Genomic DNA, 20,051 nt, shown 5'->3' on the forward strand with positions numbered 1-20,051 from the left:
GGAGGCATATTTGTCAACTTGAATATGAAATTGTGGGGGGGGGGGGGTTGAATGGATGTAAAAGGAAAGATGGACTTATTCAACAATGACAATTCTCCAATTATAAAAAGCCACTATTGTAATTTCTCAGTGGAATTCCGAGCACGTTAGAGTGATAAGTGAATTAAATGTTAGCCGGGTGGTATTCAAAGCAACTGTGACTTGGTTATTAGACCCATTAATACCTGCTAATGCTTTAGATTAGCGATGACCAAAAGAAAACCACAGGTGGCTAATTGTCATGTAGGTGGTAGACCTTCTATGTTTGAAACCTTTAAAGGGAAATTGTAAAAACGGTCCACTTCATATTCGTCATCTCCAGCACCACCCCCCGACATCAACATATGTGAAAATTGTGAGTTTGTATGTTTTCTACAAAAAAAATATATAAAGGAACATTTGTGTTTCCAATGATATCATCAACCAATTACAGTAGCAGACAATTAGTAGGCAAAGCCTACTCAGAATATGTTAAAATCAAATGATGCATACCGATGACGTCATTGGAAACACTCATCTTCCTCTCTTTTTTTTTTTTACTACAAAACACAGAAACGCACAATTTTCACATACACTCAGCTTATTAGGTACAACACCCCGTTCACCAAAATGGTTTGCTCCTACACACAGTCAGCCACGTGGCCATGCGGATTGCTACGTAAAGCAGGCAGACAGGCATTCAGTTAGTGTTCGATCGAAGGTTAGAATGGTCCAAACGAATGGCCGAAGTGACTCTGAGCGTGGTGTGACCCGTCGGGGCCCCAGGGGTCCAGGGTTTACAGAGAATGGGGCGACAAAACAAAACGCATCCAGTCAGCGGCAGGCGAAAACAGCTTGATGATGAGAGGTTGAAGGAGGATGGCAAGAATCATTCAAGCTAACAGGCGGGGTCACGAACACGCAAACGTATAGCATATATATATATAGTCTGCCTTATAATAAAGGTATATTTGTACTCTTTTTGTTCAAATGGTTGGGGCTTTAAAAATAAAGTGATAAAAATAATGGGAGGAAGCTATGTACTATGTACAAGCTGTGCACTTGCCAGGATGTACTTGCAATGCCGTACTTGTTTCAAGAGATAAACAAAACATGTTACTATTTACACATTTTAAGAGCAGCCCAATTAACTAAAAAAAAAAAAAAGTAAAAATTCATGAGAGCGCCAGCCATTTCCTCCGACGTTATTCCAAAATGGACACTTCAAATGAGATGTCTCCATTTTATCAGTTCATGTTTTTAATTACCCACTGCAGTGATTACTCCATCAATCAGTGCTTAATACAAGAATCCCAGAGGCTCTAATTAAACATATTGCTGTAATTATTACTGAAGTCAATCACAATATTATCACAGAGTTGCACTTCCCTCCGCTATCGATCAGCTGCTACCTCAACCAGTGCATATAGTTTAGACTTGAGTTTAGAGTGTATAGAGTATGGAGTTGTGAACTTGTCATTGAAATGCCTCGTGTTTCGGTGGGAGCAGTAGAGTTGTAATCGTGTCATTGAAATGCCGCGTGTTTCGGTGGGAGCAGTAGAGTTGTGAACTTGTCATTGAAATGCCGCGTGTTTCTGTGGGAGCAGTAGAGTTGTGAACTTGTCATTGAAATGCCTCGTGTTTCGGTGGGAGCAGTAGAGTTGTGAACTTGTCATTGAAATGCCTCGTGTTTCGGTGGGAGCAGTAGAGTTGTGAACTTGTCATTGAAATGCCTCATGTTTCGGTGGGAGCAGTAGAGTTGTGAACTTGTCATTGAAATGCCTCGTGTTTCGGTGGGAGCTGTAGAGTTGTGAACTTGTCATTGAAATGCCGCGTGTTTCTGTGGGAGCGGTAGAGTTGTGAACTTGTCATTGAAATGCCTCGTGTTTCGGTGGGAGCAGTAGAGTTGTGAACTTGTCATTGAAATGCCTCGTGTTTCGGTGGGAGCAGTAGAGTTGTGAACTTGTCATTGAAATGCCTCGTGTTTCGGTGGGAGCAGTAGAGTTGTGAACTTGTCATTGAAATGCCGCGTGTTTCTGTGAGAGCAGTAGAGTTGTGAACTTGTCATTGAAATGCCTCGTGTTTCGGTGGGAGCAGTAGAGTTGTAATCGTGTCATTGAAATGCAGCGTGTTTCGGTGGGAGCAGTAGAGTTGTGAACTTGTCATTGAAATGCCGCGTGTTTCTGTGGGAGCAGTAGAGTTGTGAACTTGTCATTGAAATGCCTCGTGTTTCGGTGGGAGCAGTAGAGTTGTGAACTTGTCATTGAAATGCCTCGTGTTTCGGTGGGAGCAGTAGAGTTGTGAACTTGTCATTGAAATGCCTCGTGTTTCGGTGGGAGCAGTAGAGTTGTGAACTTGTCATTGAAATGCCTCGTGTTTCGGTGGGAGCTGTAGAGTTGTGAACTTGTCATTGAAATGCCGCGTGTTTCTGTGGGAGCAGTAGAGTTGTGAACTTGTCATTGAAATGCCTCGTGTTTCGGTGGGAGCAGTAGAGTTGTGAACTTGTCATTGAAATGCCTCGTGTTTCGGTGGGAGCAGTAGAGTTGTGAACTTGTCATTGAAATGCCTCGTGTTTCGGTGGGAGCAGTAGAGTTGTGAACTTGTCATTGAAATGCCGCGTGTTTCTGTGAGAGCAGTAGAGTTGTGAACTTGTCATTGAAATGCCGCGTGTTTCGGTGGGAGCAGTAGAGTTGTGAAATTGTCATTGAAATGCCTCGTGTTTCTGTGGGAGCAGTAGAGTTGTGAACTTGTCATTGAAATGCCTTGTGTTTCGGTGTGAGCAGTTGTAAACTAATTTACATTTCTTTTGGAGCGAGGCATGAACCCCACATCTGTTAAATCTGTAGCTGTGATTTATTAAAGGAGTTGGAAGAATGAGCAGCATGCTATCTGCTAGGGCACTAACAGCCTTACTGTGTAACCTGCCTTAACACACATCTCAACCCTGCGTAACAATATGACACCTGTATCTGGAACTAACAGCTTGGGAGAGAATGAGACATCTGGGAATACCCTCCCTCCACCCACCCCCTGACACCCTCCCTCCCTCTCTCTCACTCCCCCCGCCTTCCCTATCCTCTCTCTCACCTTCCTCGGTCTTCCTCCCAAATCCCAGACGTGAGTCAGCAACTCAGCATAGTGAAGAACACAGAGTGAACAGTCGTTAAGCCAAAGGCTGCAGCTCTCTGCTCTCGCTGCTGTAGGGAGGGATTAGCTGAGTCAGGCAGCTACAGGAGAACAAGTTGCCCCATTGACCCTGCTGGATGTCTGGGGATGCAGCCATAGAGGTCAACCTCTGACCACTAAACTCTGGTTCCAACTCCTGATCCACCTGCTCCACTGAGCTGGTCTGGAGGACCGGCCTTGGCCTGACATATTGAACAGAGGGTCTGGCTACTGTTGGAGTGTGCAGTACACATAGTCCGGTTGCAGAGCTGTGCATGCTTCTGCCAACTCAATGTCCTTTGTTGTCTTGTTGTCATGCTATAGCCCTTCATGTTTGACAGGACCAACGGACATGACAACAGACGTGAAAGGGAGACTTGGCTAAAGCACAACCACATCTGCCACTAGCCTACACTATCAATAGCCATTTTGCATTGACTTCTATTGAGTTGAAACATTCTACTGGTTTTTGTTGCCAGGCTATGGGGAAACAATTCCGTGAAAAGATGAGTTGATGCTATGACACTTATTGCTACCTCTTGCAAACCTGCCGTTTGAGATTTTAAGGGAGTATATGTGATAGCCTAATGCAGTTTTAGATCTCTTCTAAAAACGGAAGTAATTACGCCGTATGACTGTAGGCAGGTAATAAGCCAGGCTGGCAGGCAGAGGTGGCAGCGTTTGCGTTTAGAATCGGAGAGGCTGCGAGACCTCTGGGAAATCAGACAGTGTGAACGCTACTGCCGCCACAGCCTGCAGGTGTCACAAACACAATTAACTAGCCGCCAGAGACACCACAATACCGGTGACGTCCGTCCAGCCCGAAAAGCTGAGCCCCTTCCAAATGCAGGATGCAGGAGTTTAGGCACTGCGGAAAATGGCCTTTTTCCCCATGTGTGTCAGAAGTTCTAATGATAACAAGTAGGATTTCAGTGTTGAGAAGTCCTGATGAAAACAGACTTTGACCAGTGAGCCATGGAAGGACATGGATCTTTACTCATGCTGTTGCCGTAGCTCTTATCACCTTGTCCATTGTCCTCATTCGTATCCCCCCAGTGCACATGATCCTTGTCATGGCAACAATTAAAGATCCAATATCAAATCAAACTTGATTTAGCCACACACTTATCGCAAGATAAACAAGACCAAACACAAAGCAATAAAAACCTTGAATCAAAAGCACATCAAAACACAAAGGCCTCGTTAATTAAAGAACAAAAGCTAAAAATGCAGGTTTTTCAAACGGGATTTTAGCACCTCAAGCAGTTTCACAGTACAATGCAAAGTTCCAAATGAAAAAGGATAATAAAAAGGTATAAAAAGTATGATAGCTTTATAAAATATACACAAACAACGACAAATAGTCAGCCTTTTTTAAACGGCAACAATTGAAGAAATACATGGTGGATCTCAAAATCCCAATGCTAGGCTCCTTGATTTCTCATAGTGTCACCTCCAAGAAACCTAATGCCTTAAAAAGCAGCCCTGCCTGAAACTGGTGTGACCACAGTTACTCTCTGTGGTCCTTGTAAACTGCACAGTGAGCGCTACAAGGTGGCTGACAATAACAGAGGCAGAGATACCTTCTGTAGGTTTTATGGGAAAGAGCTGGGACTAGAAAAAGGAGTCGAGCGCCGAGTCTGAGGGTGGAGTCTAATTATATATCTGGCTATTACAGACGACGAAGGACCTATGAGTTACTGCAGGAGTCAAACTTCAGAATCACCTGTGTATGATGAGACTGGGAGGAGAAAATAGCTTGAAATGGGATGATAAAGTCTGCTAAGTTAGTCTAAGTGAATGTCAGGGGTGGATTGGCCATCCGGCAATTCTGGCAAATGCCAGATGGGCTGGGCAATATTTCGGTTGGGTGTGCTGGTTGAAATTGACACACACACAAATATATACAGTACCAGTCAAGAGTTTGGACATACCTACCTTTTATTATTATTTTTTACTATTTTCTACATTGTAGAATAATAGTGAAGACATCAAAACTACGAAATAACACATGGATTCATAGAGTAACCAAAAAAGTGTAAAACATATAAAAAATATATTTTATATTTGAGCTTCTTCAAAGTAACCACCCTTTGCCTTGATGACAGCTTTGCACACTCGTGTCATTCTCTCAGTTGTGTTGTGACGAGGTAGGGGTGGTAGACAGAAGATATCCCTATTTGGTAAAACACCAATCCATATTATGGCAAGAACAGATCAAGTAAGCAAAGAGACTTGGCGGTCAGTCAATGCAGAACATTTCAAGAACTTTGAAAGTATCTTTAAGTGCAGTCCCAAAAACCATCAAGCGCTATGATGAACCTGGATCTCATGAGGACCGCCACAGGAAAGGAAGTTTATGAGAGTTACCAACTTCAGAAATTGCAGCCCAAATAAATGCTTCACAGAGTTCAAGTAACATCTCAATGTCAACTGCCAAGAGGAGACTACGTGAATCAGGCCTTCATGGACAAATTGCTGCAAAGAAACCATTACTAAAGGACACCAATAATAAGAAGAGATTTGCTTGGGACAAGAAACACAAGCAATGGACATTAGACTGGTGGAAATCTGTCCTCTAGTCTGATGAGTCCAAATTTGAGATTATTGGTTCCAACCGCCGTGTCTTTGTGAGACGCAGAGTAGGTGAAGGGATTATCTCTGCATGTGTGCTTCCCACCATAAGGTATGAAGGAGGAGGTGCGAGGGTGCTTTGTAGGTGACACTGTCAGTGATTTATTTAGAATTCAAGGCACACTTAACCGGCATGGCTACCACTGCATTTTGCAGTGATACACCATCCCATCTAGTTTGTGTTTAGTGGGCCTATCATTTGTTTTTCAATAGGACAATGACCCAACCCACCTCCAGTCTGTGTAAGGGCTATTTGACCAAGAAGGAGAGTGATGGAGTGCTGCATCAGATGACCTGGCCTCCACAATCACCCGACCTCAACCCAAATGAGATGGTTTGGGATGAGTTGGAATGCAGAGTGAAGGAAAAGCAGCCAATAAGTGCTCAGCATATGTGGGAACTCCTTCAAGACTGTTGGAAAAGCTTTCCAGGTGAAGCTGGTTGAGAGAATGACAAGAGTGTGCAAAGCTGTCATTAAGACAAAGTGTGGCTAAAAATCTAAAATGTTAAATATATTTTGATTAGTTTAACACTTTTTTGGTTACTACATGATTCCATATGTGTTATTTCATAGTTTTGATGTCTTCACTATTATTTTCTAATGTTGAAAACAGTAAAAATAAAGAAAAACTCTTGAATGAGTAGGTGTGTCCAAACTTTTGACTGATACAACACATTCTTTACATATTAAAAAATGATATATGAAAAAGGCAGCCCACGGGCCTGGTTTTTGTGCAATTTCTTTGTTATGCTAATCTATAATGAGTATTTGGCTGATTACTGGGCAACGGCCGGTCCCCCCTACCAAGATGGGCCAGCCCTGTTTTCTGATAGACTAAGCTGAGGTCGAGCAAACTCACATTCAAAGTACAATGTGGCATCAGCAAAGAGACCTGCTCCAACTCTGTCATTAATTAGACAGCCACGATCATGGATCGTAAAAATCGGAAAGGGTACCTATAAATGTAGAAAGGTCACCGCACTCAAAATGTCCAGTTTTTTGGTCAGCTAAAACCATGATTTGATAAAACAGTAAAGTGCATTATCCTCGTGATTCCTGTAATGAAAGCGTTTATATCGCTGGGGCCTACTGCTGTGATGAGCGAGCCACTCTCCTCTCCAGCCATGTGCTTGAGAGAAAAATGCAGTCTGATCATTATAACATTTCAAAATGCAATGAAAGCTTTGTCCCCATGTCCCTGTTAAAGAGAGGATGGTCTCAGCTTTCTGTAGGTATAATGTATAATTCTCAACTTAATATTCAGCTCAATAGCAACTATTTTACAACCAAGATATTGATTTGGCTTTGCGCATATGCAGTTGAGAGGGCATAGGCCTATAGGTTTCCTGGGTAGTAGCCTACAACTGCAAGTTTTTTTAGGACATTCAATTTGCTGTTGGGATCATGACTACAAGGCTACTAGCAGCAGGCAGTAATCTGTAAATTCCTGATTACCGTTAGTCCTATTTAGACAGCAAAATTGAGCAACTATAGTCTAATTGTCAACCCAAAATTCATGACAATCACTGGATTAGGTTGCACATACAAAAATATCTTCAATCATGCATCATTGCTTGGACGTGTGAGATGAAACTGCGTATTTCTTGAATACCTCAAGTAGTCCATGTATTACTGTTCTTAATAAAGCACTATAAATGACTTTATAAGGTGATTACTCATGATTACGTGTGATTACTCTCTTGAGTCCGACCAAACGATGTCACTGGTGCCCACCAACTGTGGAAGTTAGTTTCACCCGTGACACCAGGGGAACATGTTAGTCTGCAGCATTGTAATAGTAATCAACACGTAGGGTAGGTGTTGATTCGGGGGGACTGATATATACCAAGCACTAATTTGCAATATAGCCTAAGTCATTACCTTGGCATTTATAATGTATAAAGCAGAGACAGACAGATAACAAGAAGACACACAGTGACAGCAGAGAAGATGCTGAGATAGATAGAGTTGGCGGATCGCAGTGATGTGGGCTGGTGTGGATACAATGCCAGGGCCAGATTCTTGGCCCAGTCCGCCCCTGGCGAATGCCAAGTGTGTGTGTATATATTGCACGTGTTTGCGCATGCGTTCACACTCGTGTGTGTGCATACATGGGCATAATGTGTGTTTGTGGGCATATGTGTGCATGCCTGTGTGTGAGTCCGTGTGCGTGTGAACTTGCGTGCATCCTCGTGCATGTACAATATGTGCATATGTGTGTGTGAGCACCAACTCACCGTCGCAGCCTCGCTCCACCTGGCCCACCCTGTGGAGGGCATCTGCGATCAGGTCTGGCAGTCTCCCGTTGAGGTCCACCGAGGCCAGGCAGCCCTGGTACCCGTCCCGGGACGCGATCAGCTTGGGCAGACTGTTGTACATGCTCTTCCCCACACCACCGATGTACAGCTCCCCTGGAGAGGAGAAGACAATAACAACATGAGGAAAACTGGCCTACATTCGACCAAACTCACAATGCACAATATCTTGGGTATGATTTGTAGTGGGGTGGACTTCAAGAATGCCTCCCGAGAAAGGTATTGACTAGCTATTACTGCCGCCACATACAAGGACTGTGTTTCTTCCTGAAAGCTCTGCATCTCTGAAAAGGTATATGTGTTTATTCCTGAAAGCTCTGCATCTCTGAAAAGGTATTAAGTTAGGCTACTGGCCTAGAGGAGGAAATGACTGGTTCAATAATCATTGTGAAAATGTGCTATTTGAAATTCCACCCCCCCAAAAACAATTTTTAGGTATAAAAGTTTTTTCATTGTTGTTCCGAACCCACAAGTCGTTGCCACCCCCACCCCGTCCATTGGTTTGTTGCGCCGTTTGATCTGCCCTGTATGGAGCTTGCACAACCGGTTGGGCCTTTTCCCCCAGAGTACCCTGTACAGAGATGGCCCATGCCTGGTATGCAAACATACAGTACATGGCATCAGAGATGTGGTCACCGGTCCAGTGTGTGTAGCGAGTTACCTAGTTTAAATATCAACAGTACAGCATTTAACCTACATCATCAATATTCTGTCTGGTCTGCGCAGTAGAGAGGCAGAAAGACAAAGAGGTAAATCACAATCAACTGATAGCCCACCCTCTTTTCCCCGATGTCAATCTCGTCTTTAGGAGCCAATGTATAGCTTGCTTACAATTTGTGATGATGAATGAGTGTGTTGTTGCAGGAAATAAATAGGCATCTGCTTTAAAAAAGTTACAAATGCTTGCTACAGAGGCATTTGGTATGTTAGGAATTTTGAGATATGGTGGTCGGTGCCTTATTTTCTTCTTCTTCTTGCACCTGCCCCCCTGAAAGGTCCACATGGCCCTGCGGAAAACTAACATGGTCATAGTATTCCACCTGATTCTGAGTGTTTCACGTGCTTGCAACTGCCTGAAAACGTAGCCTGTCCGAGGCTATATGGCTGTAAGAAATGTACAGAGGCAAGTGTATCAAGCAAATCTCAACAATGTTGTTGTTGGCTCAATCGCCTGCACTGAAGTTAGGTTCAAGAACATGTGTAGGTAGCATTGCATCAAAATGAGTGAGCACATAGAGACGAAAGGAACATTGTTTTTGGTGACTGAATCGAAACCTATGCTTCTAGCTAACTTTTTGGAAACCTGATTAGAATACAATCATGTATATACTACAGCCATTATTACAATTCAACAGTATTTTTATTTTTTACCTTTATTTAACAAGGCAAGTCAGTTAAGAACAAATTCTTTTTGTTGTCAATGACGGCCTAGGAACAGTGGGTTAACTGCCTGTTCAGGGGCAGAACGACAGGTTTGTACCTTGTCAGCTCGGGGATTTGAACTTGCTCTAACCACTAGGCTACCCTGCCTCCTAGTGGTTAAAGTAATTAAGTAAAAATACTTCTAAGTACTACTTAAGTACATTTAAAACCAAATACTTTTAGACTTTTACTCAAGTAGCATTTTATTTGGTGACTTTCATTTTCTTGTAACATATCTTTACTTTTACTCAAGTATGAAATTTGGGTTATTTTTCCACCACTCCAATTCAATTTCAACACTCGTGACAAACTGTTGTGTCTTATTTTGATATTTCACTGACAACAAATCGGGGGCGTTGAAGGGGGGCCCAGCGCACACTGAATCGTTTTCCCGCCTATTTTTTAATAGGCACTATGCGCATAAAAAATTATTGGCTTTGTGTAGCCTGGCCCTAGGCTACTGTAAAGACTACGACTAGCCTACTCTACTCCTATTGCAGGTAGATGCCCTCTCAAGCATGACTTTAGTTTTTATAATGAAAGTGTGTGTGCAGGAAATAGTTTGTAGACAAAGATTGAACAAACAGCTGTGACTGATTTGATTAGAAACCAGCCCACTGGTGCAATGCCACTCTCACGTGCAACTCTTCATCACTCAATTTCTCCCCTTACAGCAAATGTTTGCTAATGTTTATTTATCATTCTGGTGTTTTACAGCACATTCCTACTGCTAGACAACCAACATTATTACACAAAATGATACGCGAGTAGACATTTTGGAAGAAGAGTTGAACTTAGACCTAGACATTCTGTGTCGCCGACCTGCTCTTAACACAGTAGAATATTTGTGGATTGATTAGGCAAGCGTGCATGTAGATATAGAATGGTGTATGACTATGTGGAGTTTTTTCTCTCCTAATGTCTTTATTCGTCAAAAAGGGGGATTCTCCAGTTGAAACAATAACACATTTTCCACGCCCCTGTTTCTGTTAAAAAGTTGAGGGATGGGGCTGGAGAAATGTAACCACTCAAATGTAGAAAATGAAAATGAAGTGAACGCTCAAAGGGAGGGGATTAAGAAATAATTGAATTGATATCATTTGTCATCAATTAAGCTCTGCAGACATTTGGGAGTCTTTGCTGTGCTAAAGCCATTTGAGACAGACCAGAGAGGCCAAATGAGTAAAACAGAGGAAACAGACTGCAAATCAGCACATGTAGTTTAACAGTTCGACAGAAACAACATCTGTCGGAAATAGATAAAGCAGCACTGGTGAAAATAAACTAAAAATAGGGATTTCAAGGCTACCCCGTGGATGCCCCCCCTCGCACTCTCTCTGTAGTCTCTCACTATCCAGTGACAAGACTTGCGAAATTGGGATTGATGTTTGATGCAGACACAGTATTCCTTTCGACATTCCTTTGTGAGCTATTAAATTCACATAACACTATATCTGGGAGGTGAGGGTTTATGATTTTTCAAGCCAGAGATTGACCGTTATTGAAGACTAGGCCAATTAAATACTGTCAATCTTCAATAACTACAAGTAAAGCCATTGTATTTAAAAAATATATATTACTTATGCATTTTCTTTTCATCCATTTCTTATTTTTATGTTTAAAAAGTATGTTTTTTCTACTCAAAAGATATTGCAAAAGGCGTTGGTGAGAATGCCAAACTAAATTATGAAGAATCAGTACATCAAAACTCCTTTGATGTAAGTACAATAAGAATAAAACAACTATTTTGCTCCTGGCATTTCTTATCATTTCTTCATTCAGCCTTTATCTAAAGCAGGAAGTCACATTGAAATGAAAAAAAAGACATTGTGGGTAAATATTTCCCAAGGAATCATTGGCTAAAAGGGCAACCCTGACAAAGTAAATACAGGGCCATCAAGCCGCCTTTGTTTGTCTCAATTCAGCAAAACTCTGGGGACTGCATTCATAAAAGTGCCCCCTTTGGCTTTGAGAGAAGCAATAAGCCCACTAGGTCAAATAGTGCCAGAGTAATTGAATAAGTCAATTATGGTTCGCCGTTCTCTTCCTAAAACTAATGTGTGTTTGACACTTAATGCATCTCAGTCAAGGCTGTAAGGCATTCTAATCAATACTGTGGATTCATTAGCTGCATAACTGAACGATGCCCTCAAATTGTAGAGAAGAATCGCTTCTCAAATATGCATTTTTATTGCTGACTTACTCCAAAAAGTGCAAAGCAGTTTCTTGAAAAGTTAGCAGACATTTTCAAGAGTAAGAGACTGACTTTAATGCATTCGGGATGAGGAGAAATAACCTTTATTTGTATCAACGTTTTGGTTTTTGTCTGATTTAGATGATTGAGCACGTGCGCGCACACACACACACACACAGACGTGTTCCTCTCTGGGTCCCTTCATTGGGTTGGTAATTAGTGATCTCGCTCTCCCTCTCGCTCCCCCTCTCTCCCTCTGTCTGGCTCTCGCCGTGCCCTCAGAATGTCACCTCTTGGGTCGACCTTCCTCTTGCCTGTTAGGAGCACTTATTTTGGATTTTGTGTGTGAGCGTTCTGTAATGTATTTCGACTCCTCTTAGAAACATAGTAAGACATTTTATGGCCAGTGTTTTAGGTCATATTTGCTTGAATAAGGGTTTTGGGCTATGTATCCCTTTGTGAGAGATAGTAAGAGAGTTCTGTGCTCCATTATGGGTCCTCTGTGACATACTGTGAGAATGTTCTGTGCTCCATTTCTTCTTTTAGTGTTTTATAAGGTAACAGAGTTGCAGTTAGTGTTTTGATTCTCCTCCCCAGCCCAGGCAGTGATGAATGTTCTAGTGCACAGGCCTGCGTCCCAAATGAAACCCTATTCCTTATATAGTGCACTACTTTTGACCAGGGCCTATCGGGCTTTGTTAAAAAAAAATGTGCACTATAATGGCAAGAAGGGTGCCATTTGGGATGCACACGGGGTCTAGAGGTCCACCAGAGGGGACCAATTACAGCCTCTCAGACACGGCCGGGGCCACTGTGCATCTGCGGTTACCATAACAACTTCTCAGGGGCCCCTGGGTAGAGCCGTGCTGCATCTGAGCAGACAGACAGAGAGAGGGCTGCTGGGATAGGGCCCCTGGAGGGCCACTAAGAGAAAGCTCAGTAACACCTGTGTCTGGTACACTAGTGACTTCATATTTGAAATAAGCTTGTACTGTAGTCTAACACTTGTCTACACAACTCTTCTATAGTCATTTAAAAACAGAGTTAAAAAACATTGCGTCACAAACGCCTCCGGTCATTCTAAATATCTAATTTAACTATATGCTTGCAGAGCCAGGATTGTAGGTTGGATTCCCACAGGGGACCAGTACGAAAAAAAGTATGAAAATGTATGCGCTCACTACTCTGGATATATGTAATATAATATCATGTGGTATTTTTAGGGAGTAGATCAGCTTTAATATTGCAGCCAGGTTGTAGCTACCATCAGTGTAATTGTCTGTATCACTTCCAATCCCCCATATCTTTTTTGCTAATATATATACATATACACACATATACGCATATAAATACATACATTCATATATTTTAAAATATATAAATTTCCTTTGTTACCCTCCAACTCTACCACCCCTCCCCGAATTGGAGCAAACGAGTAAACAACAACGCTTAGGCCTGTATTTCTAGCTGATACATACTATATACATTTTATGGACACCGTCTATTTTACAATAGTTTTGTTTGTTTTTAACTCTTGTCCTTCCTCTACCCTCATCCTCGCCCATATATTTCTGATGTTCATCAGGTTTGATTTATATTTGCCATATCTTGCAAACTGTACTCTTTCAAAAACGATCTTGAACTATATACGTTTTACGGACACCGCATGTTTTACATCAGTTATCTTGTTGTTATTAGTCCCAACCTTCAGCTCCATTCAACCCCTCCCATCTATACTCCTTCAGGCTAGGGTCTATTTTTCTCCACTTCCTGTCTGACTGACGTGCCCAAAGTAAACTGCCTGTTACTCAGGCCCAGAAGCCAGGATCTGCATATAATTGGTACCATTGGATAGAAAGCTATTTGAAGTTGGTAGAAATGGTAAAATAATGTATGAGATAACAGAATTGATATGATAGCCAAAGATCCAAAGAAAAACCAACCGGAAAATGTTTTTTTTGAGAGCCCATGCTCTTTCAATGGTCCTATGCAATTCCTGCTCCCAGATTGCAATTCCTATGGCTCCCACTAGATGTCAACAGTCTTTGTTGAAGGTTTTAGGCTTGTTTCTTCCCAAACAAGGAAGAATTCTGAGTTTTGGTACAGGGAGTCAGAGTTGGAAATCAGTTAGAAACGTATTTTGACTTGTTTTAACAAAGTTTAGTGGTAGCTTTTTGGATTCCTTTCTCTGCATGTTGAACGAGTGGATTACTCAAATTGATGGCGCCAACTAAACAGACTTTTTGGGATATAAAGAAGGATTTTATCTAACAAAACCATGCATGTTGTAGCTGGGACCCTTGGGATTGTAAATCAGACGCTTGTATGTACCTAGATGTTTAATATCCATAATTTGTATGATTATTTATTCATCCCGTCACCGGAAGTTGACGGCAGGTGTCCCGCTGACGGGATGGCTAGCCCTAAGAATCCATATTGGATTTATATTTGCCATGTATATTTCAAATGTGCTGTGATGTTTCACAAAGGTTCTGAACCTTTCTATTTTTATTCTTTATACAGATTGTAAATGAAAAAATTTTTTTTTGCTAAAAGTATTTATATTATTGATCAATTGACTCTGACTTTTCAGATCTCTGAGTTGTGCTATCTGCAGCGTTAGCTCCAGGTAATCATTGCAATTCTTCAACAATTCCTGGACCTGTGACCAAAAACAAGCATCATATGGACAGAACCAAAACAAATGATCTAATGATTCTGTCTTTTCACAGCAAACTCTGCAGAGCTGGGAAGGTTGTATCCCCATATAAATAACATTCTGTTGTTTGAAAGAATTCTGTGTAATAATTTTAAGTTTTGAATCCGGCATCATTTTGCGTAACAATTCATTAACCATGTGCATGAAATTGGTATGTCATTTTGTAATCTATATGGCACGGCTGTCAATTGTTTGGTCCTTTAATGAAACTGGTATACTTTCCTCTTCCATTTTTTGCGGTAATGCCGCAATTATTTGGTTGTAATTTTGGGTCGAGCGGACATTTGCATGTGTTTTAGTTAGCTGCATGTGTGACAACTCCACCAGTCGTATATAATTGTAAAAAAAATATACCTTTGTTGAAAAAATGTTTTTTTTATCAATTACTATATATGAGTTTAACCACAATATTTGTTGTATTATTTGTTCTGTTTTTTTCAGGTGGACTAAATTGAAATTGCAACCAATTGTCTATGGCTTGTTTTGTTTTTAATACTGAGATTTGGGAGATGATTTCCTTTTCAAATAACTGGAAGAGAGAGGTTGTAATATGAATAAAGGGGAAATGCCTTTCTTGAACATAATGTAGGGTGAGACATTCTCACTAATTTTCGAGAGAACCAGTTTGGATTTAAGCATAACTTTTGCATGACTGAAGCCTTTAGTGAGAAGTCTAATATTTAATCATTTCTGCCCTCCAAATTCATATTCATTATATAAAAAGGCCTGTTAAATTTTGTCTGGCTTGCCGTTCCAAATGAATTAGATTTTTTTTTAATTGTTTGCTAGGTGTAGGCAAGACCATAAGCAAATAGGTAAACTGGGATAAGACTAAAGAGTTAATCAGGGTGATTTTTCCACAAATGGAAAGGTATTTACCTTTCCACGGTAGCAAGATCTTATCTATTTTTGCAAACTTTCTATAAAAATGTATTGGAGTAATATCATTTATTTAGAGATATGTGTACCGCGTATATACACATCACCATCAGACTATTTTATTAGTAAACTACATGGTAAAGTAAAGATACTCTTTTTTTGCGATCCAATTTGTAAAATCATCACTTGGTTGTAATCCTGAGAGGTTAGTGAAAATATCTGTGGAGGGATCCAGGTTGTGGATTTAAAGAAAATGAATCATCAGCATACAATGACCCCTTTGTTTTTAAGCCCTGTATTTCTATTCCCTTGATATTATTTTGGGATTCAATTTTAATAGCTAACTTTTTGATGGCCATAATAAATAGATATGCGGATAGTGGACAACCTTGTTTTACTCCTCTTGACAGTTTAAAACTTGCTGAGAAGTAGCCATTATTTACTATTTTACACCTAGGGTTACTATACTTGATTTTAAAATATGTCTGATTAGAATGAATAATGTCCAAAAATACCTTTTAAATTGCTAAAATTTTTGCATCAGAACACTGAAGTGTAAGGGGGCTCCAATTTTTTATATGGACTGGATCTTTATATTTCTCACTTGTATCCTGTTTCAGTAATAATGAAATCAGAACTTGTTGAGTTTACATAGGAGTGGTTAAAACATACTAATAACGGTTTAATTGCATCAAAAAGTTCCTCCTCTGTAATATCATCTAATTTCACCTGGCTGTTAATTTGACATTATTAATAGAAAAAAAAACAATTGCAATTAGCTTCGGTTAGAGTAGATGGGAGGAGACTGAGGCAAAAACATATGCTTAAAGTACTTTGCTTCCTCTTTCAAAATGTAATGTGGTGAATCATACGTGATTCCTTCATTTGCAACAAGTTTCAGTAAATTGTTTTTGGTAGCATTTCTATGTTGAAGATTTAAAAATGATTTGGTGCATTTTTCCCCATTTTCCATCGCGTTTGCCTTATTATTATAATATATTACACCTGATCTTTGCTGAATAAGTTCATCCATTTCCTTTTTGTTTTTCCTCTAAGTTATTATGCGTCGCTATGGTACCGTTTTAGACCTTATGTTGTTCTTGGCTATTACTGTTCTGCACTTAGTCATGTATGTGTATGTTTCATGTGGACCCCAGGAAGAGTGCAAGTGCAGCAGCTAATGGAGATCCTAATCAACTGAACTATACCACTGACAGACCTCAGTCCATCAACTCACTTACAGTATCATCTCAATTCAGAATGATGATACTCTATATTGTATCATTTTCTTGGCACATTTCCCTGAAATAGACTGCTTGGGTCAAGCAGCTGTCCCTTAGACCAAGGCTACTGTGAAATCCAAAGATACTCCTTAGACACTGTCCCCTCAAATTGCCTCCCTAACACAGAAGCAAACATTAAGTCTCATTAAAAGGTCTATTATGAACCTCTCCCTCCAGCTATCTGGTTTATTGGCAACCTTGTTGATTTTCCTCCAGCCGTCACAAGAAGAGAGTATTTGTCTGGCTGGCGTGAACTGCCTCTAATTGACACAAATTGAATGGACGTTGATGCTGACACACACACACACGCACTCGCACACGCACGCACACACACACGCACATTGGATGGATGGCTGGCAGAAGCTGTGCAGTAGAGGGCCAAGGCTGGAGAACGTCAATGGGAGTATTGTATAGGAGCAGGCAGGGAATCTTTGATTGTAAATGACATTGCAGTTTGACTCAGCAGAGTGCCACAACAAACTGATTGCAGTAAATGAATGTTGTCGTCGCTTGGAGTGTTAACTGATGAAACCAAATTATCGGTGGTATTATTATCATTATTATTGTGTCCCACAATGTGCTTGTGGTGTAACAACGCCATGTGTAGGGATTCAAATCGAGCTAAAATATTTGACTATACCTGCAGGTGAATTTAGAAATGTAGTTTCAAATGATGCGTTGGAAGGTGCATCTCGCTCTGTTCATCAGGTGACTTTAATTGGTGCACTTTCTGGTTCTCTCTAGGAAGTCTCCGATGCCATTTTGATCGGTGTTGTTGCGTCTGTCAGAAATGGCCTCCACACAGTACAATAAAACCACAACAGGCTGGTCCCGTCGACATTCTGCTTCGTGGCAGTACTCAACACCCTTGCCTGCTCACACACCTGGGCGTCATTCCGCCATTGTTCTACATAAATGCACGCACACAGGCGCACACACAGACATACCTCAGTGGATTTGTCCTTTCTATGGCAGCCCAGTTCTGAGTGCCCTACACAATGAAATCACCTGGGTGCTCTGTATATCCAGTGCCCTCCAGTCTAGTCAAGAGAGGTGAAGGAGAGGATGAAATGGAGGGAGGGAGAGGGAGATGAGGCAGAGCGAGAAAGAGAGAGAGAGGAGTCAGAAAGAGAAAGAGGTAGCAGAGGGAGAGAGAAAGAGCGAACGCAGGCATGCCAAGTAGGAGTGTCTCATCTGCTCCAAATCCACTCTCTTTCACAATGACTAGCCATACAGCCTCCCTGCCCCTCATGGTTCTTCCACCCTGGCATGGTACTAAGTGGGGCATCAGTGAAGCAGTATCCTGGGGAAGGACACCATAGCTACAGGCCCTCTCGGGCAGCAAAGCCCAGGAGAGAGCAGTCTCCATGGGCCATAAACGCTGCTCCTGTGGGCAGTCTGGCTGACATGCATCAAAGCTCTTTATACACACACTGTGGGTGTATGTGTTTGTCTCTCTCTCTTTGTAGTTTGTGAACACGCACGCACGCACGCACGCACGCACGCACGCACGCACGCACGCACGCACGCACGCACGCACGCACGCACGCACGCACACACACACACACACACACACACACACACACACACACACACACACACACACACACACACACACACACACACACACACACACACACACTCCAATAGCCTCTCTCATGTCTTCAACTCTGATCCAACAGCTCGGGACAAAAGCCATAGTTCTCACTCACGTTTCCACACAATACCTCCACAACAGTCTCCAATAGTACAGGCTGTGCCTCCACATTCACACTCCTATTGAGAGATGTTTGTCAGGCCTAACTGCTAACAGCCAGACCTTGAGAGCTTTTCAACTGCACTGAATGGAAGCCTCTGTTTAACTCTGACACTCTCCAAGATTGAACAGAGTGAAACAGACAGGCGTCATTACACAGTTCCATGCCTGCTTTCTCTCCCTTGCTATATCTCGCTCCCTATCTATTTATGGCGCTCTCTCTCTCTCCCTCTCTCCCTCTCTCCCTCTCTCCTCTGTGAGAGGGCTGTCAGCAGGGTGATGGAGAGGGGGACACGCGCCTGTTAAAACACAAGTGCGTCCTCGCGACAACGCCCGTCCGTCAGGGGGACATTTTTACTGGGCAGCCCTGTCAGAGGGAAGAGCCCAGCCTATCGGAAGCTGGGGAATTTTGACTGATGGAGGATTTGGCCACTGTTGTTGTCTCTTAAATCAACTGCCCTCCCCTCTGCTCGCCTCACTGCGCTGTAGTAGTCAGCAGTATAGGGCAACAAACTGGATAATGTGCTCCTATCCACTGGTGGTCAACACACTCTCCCACACAAACCAAAACACAGGGAAAGGCGGCCATTTTGTTATGGCTGAACTACACTGCAAAATCAATGACTCAAGGTAACCCTGAACTCATTGTGAAACGCTTTATGTAACTCTGCTTTCGGCCAACCACTCGGCCAACCACGATTCGCTCCTGTGGAGATCGATGTGACAAAGACCAGCACAACAAAGGAGACCATGTTTGTCCTCTGCTAAACCTTAACCCACAGCTATCCCCAATGTACCTGCTTATATCCCCTAATGGGAGACATTGATTTCATTGTTACCTGCTTTAACAGACACACAGACGCGCAGCACACACAGTCTAACAGACGCGCAGCACACACACGTGCACGCACACAGACACGTGAACGCACTCGCACACCAGAAAAGTGCCTTTCCTCTCCCTCCGTTTCCAACAAAACTCTAGCAGCCAGCAGGTGAGGGAGGAGAAGCAGGGGGAAGGGAGGGAGGGAAAATGGCCACTGCCCGGAGTAATACCACAGTGAATTGTGGTCTACCACAGGTCAGTGGAAAAATTTAAAACACTGCTCAATCGCAGCACTCAAGTGGCTTGCCTATCACTTATTCACAGAGCACTGCCTGGGAGGTAGAAAGGCATAAGAGAGGGGGATAGTAAGATATATAATTGCGTAATAATACATATTTATAGGAGTGAGGAGGAGAGGAACTATTTGATGATGTTGATCATGAAAGTTCTGCCAACGTTGATTACGACTGTCATGTTTTGTCATTTATTATCATGTCTTGTCCCTGTGCTTCCCATTCTATTCGTTTCCCTCTGCTGGTCTTATTAGGTTCTTTCCCTCTTTCTATCCCTCTCTCTCCCCCTCCCTCTCTCACTCTCTCGCTCTCTCTTCTCTCTATCGTTCCGTTCCTGCTCCCAGCTGTTCCTATTCCCCTAATCATCATTTAGTCTTCCCACACCTGTTCCCGATCCTTTTCCCTGATTAGAGTCCCTATTTCTCTCCTTGTTTCCCGTACCTGCCCTGTCGGATCCTCATTTATAATTCACCGTGCTGTGTCTATGTTTTGCCCTGTCGTGTCGTGTTTCCCTCAGATGCTGCGTGGTGAGCAGGTGTCTGAGTCTGC

General features: G+C 42.2%; 1 protein-coding gene across 9 annotated transcripts in view; it reads right to left on the reverse strand.

The window, feature by feature from the left end:
• LOC124008799 (neurexin-2-like) overlaps positions 1–20,051 on the reverse strand; it is a 1,096,959-nt gene that overhangs the window by 466,397 nt on the left and 610,511 nt on the right. For all 9 annotated transcript variants that reach the window (XM_046320364.1, XM_046320362.1, XM_046320358.1 and 6 more), the window contains one exon: positions 8,056–8,229. In XM_046320364.1, coding sequence (XP_046176320.1) covers positions 8,056–8,229 — 174 coding nt within the window. The remainder of the gene's footprint in view (positions 1–8,055; positions 8,230–20,051) is intronic.

Source organism: Oncorhynchus gorbuscha, linkage group LG21, assembly GCF_021184085.1.
Source record: "Oncorhynchus gorbuscha isolate QuinsamMale2020 ecotype Even-year linkage group LG21, OgorEven_v1.0, whole genome shotgun sequence".
Classification (NCBI taxonomy): Eukaryota; Metazoa; Chordata; class Actinopteri; order Salmoniformes; family Salmonidae; genus Oncorhynchus; species Oncorhynchus gorbuscha.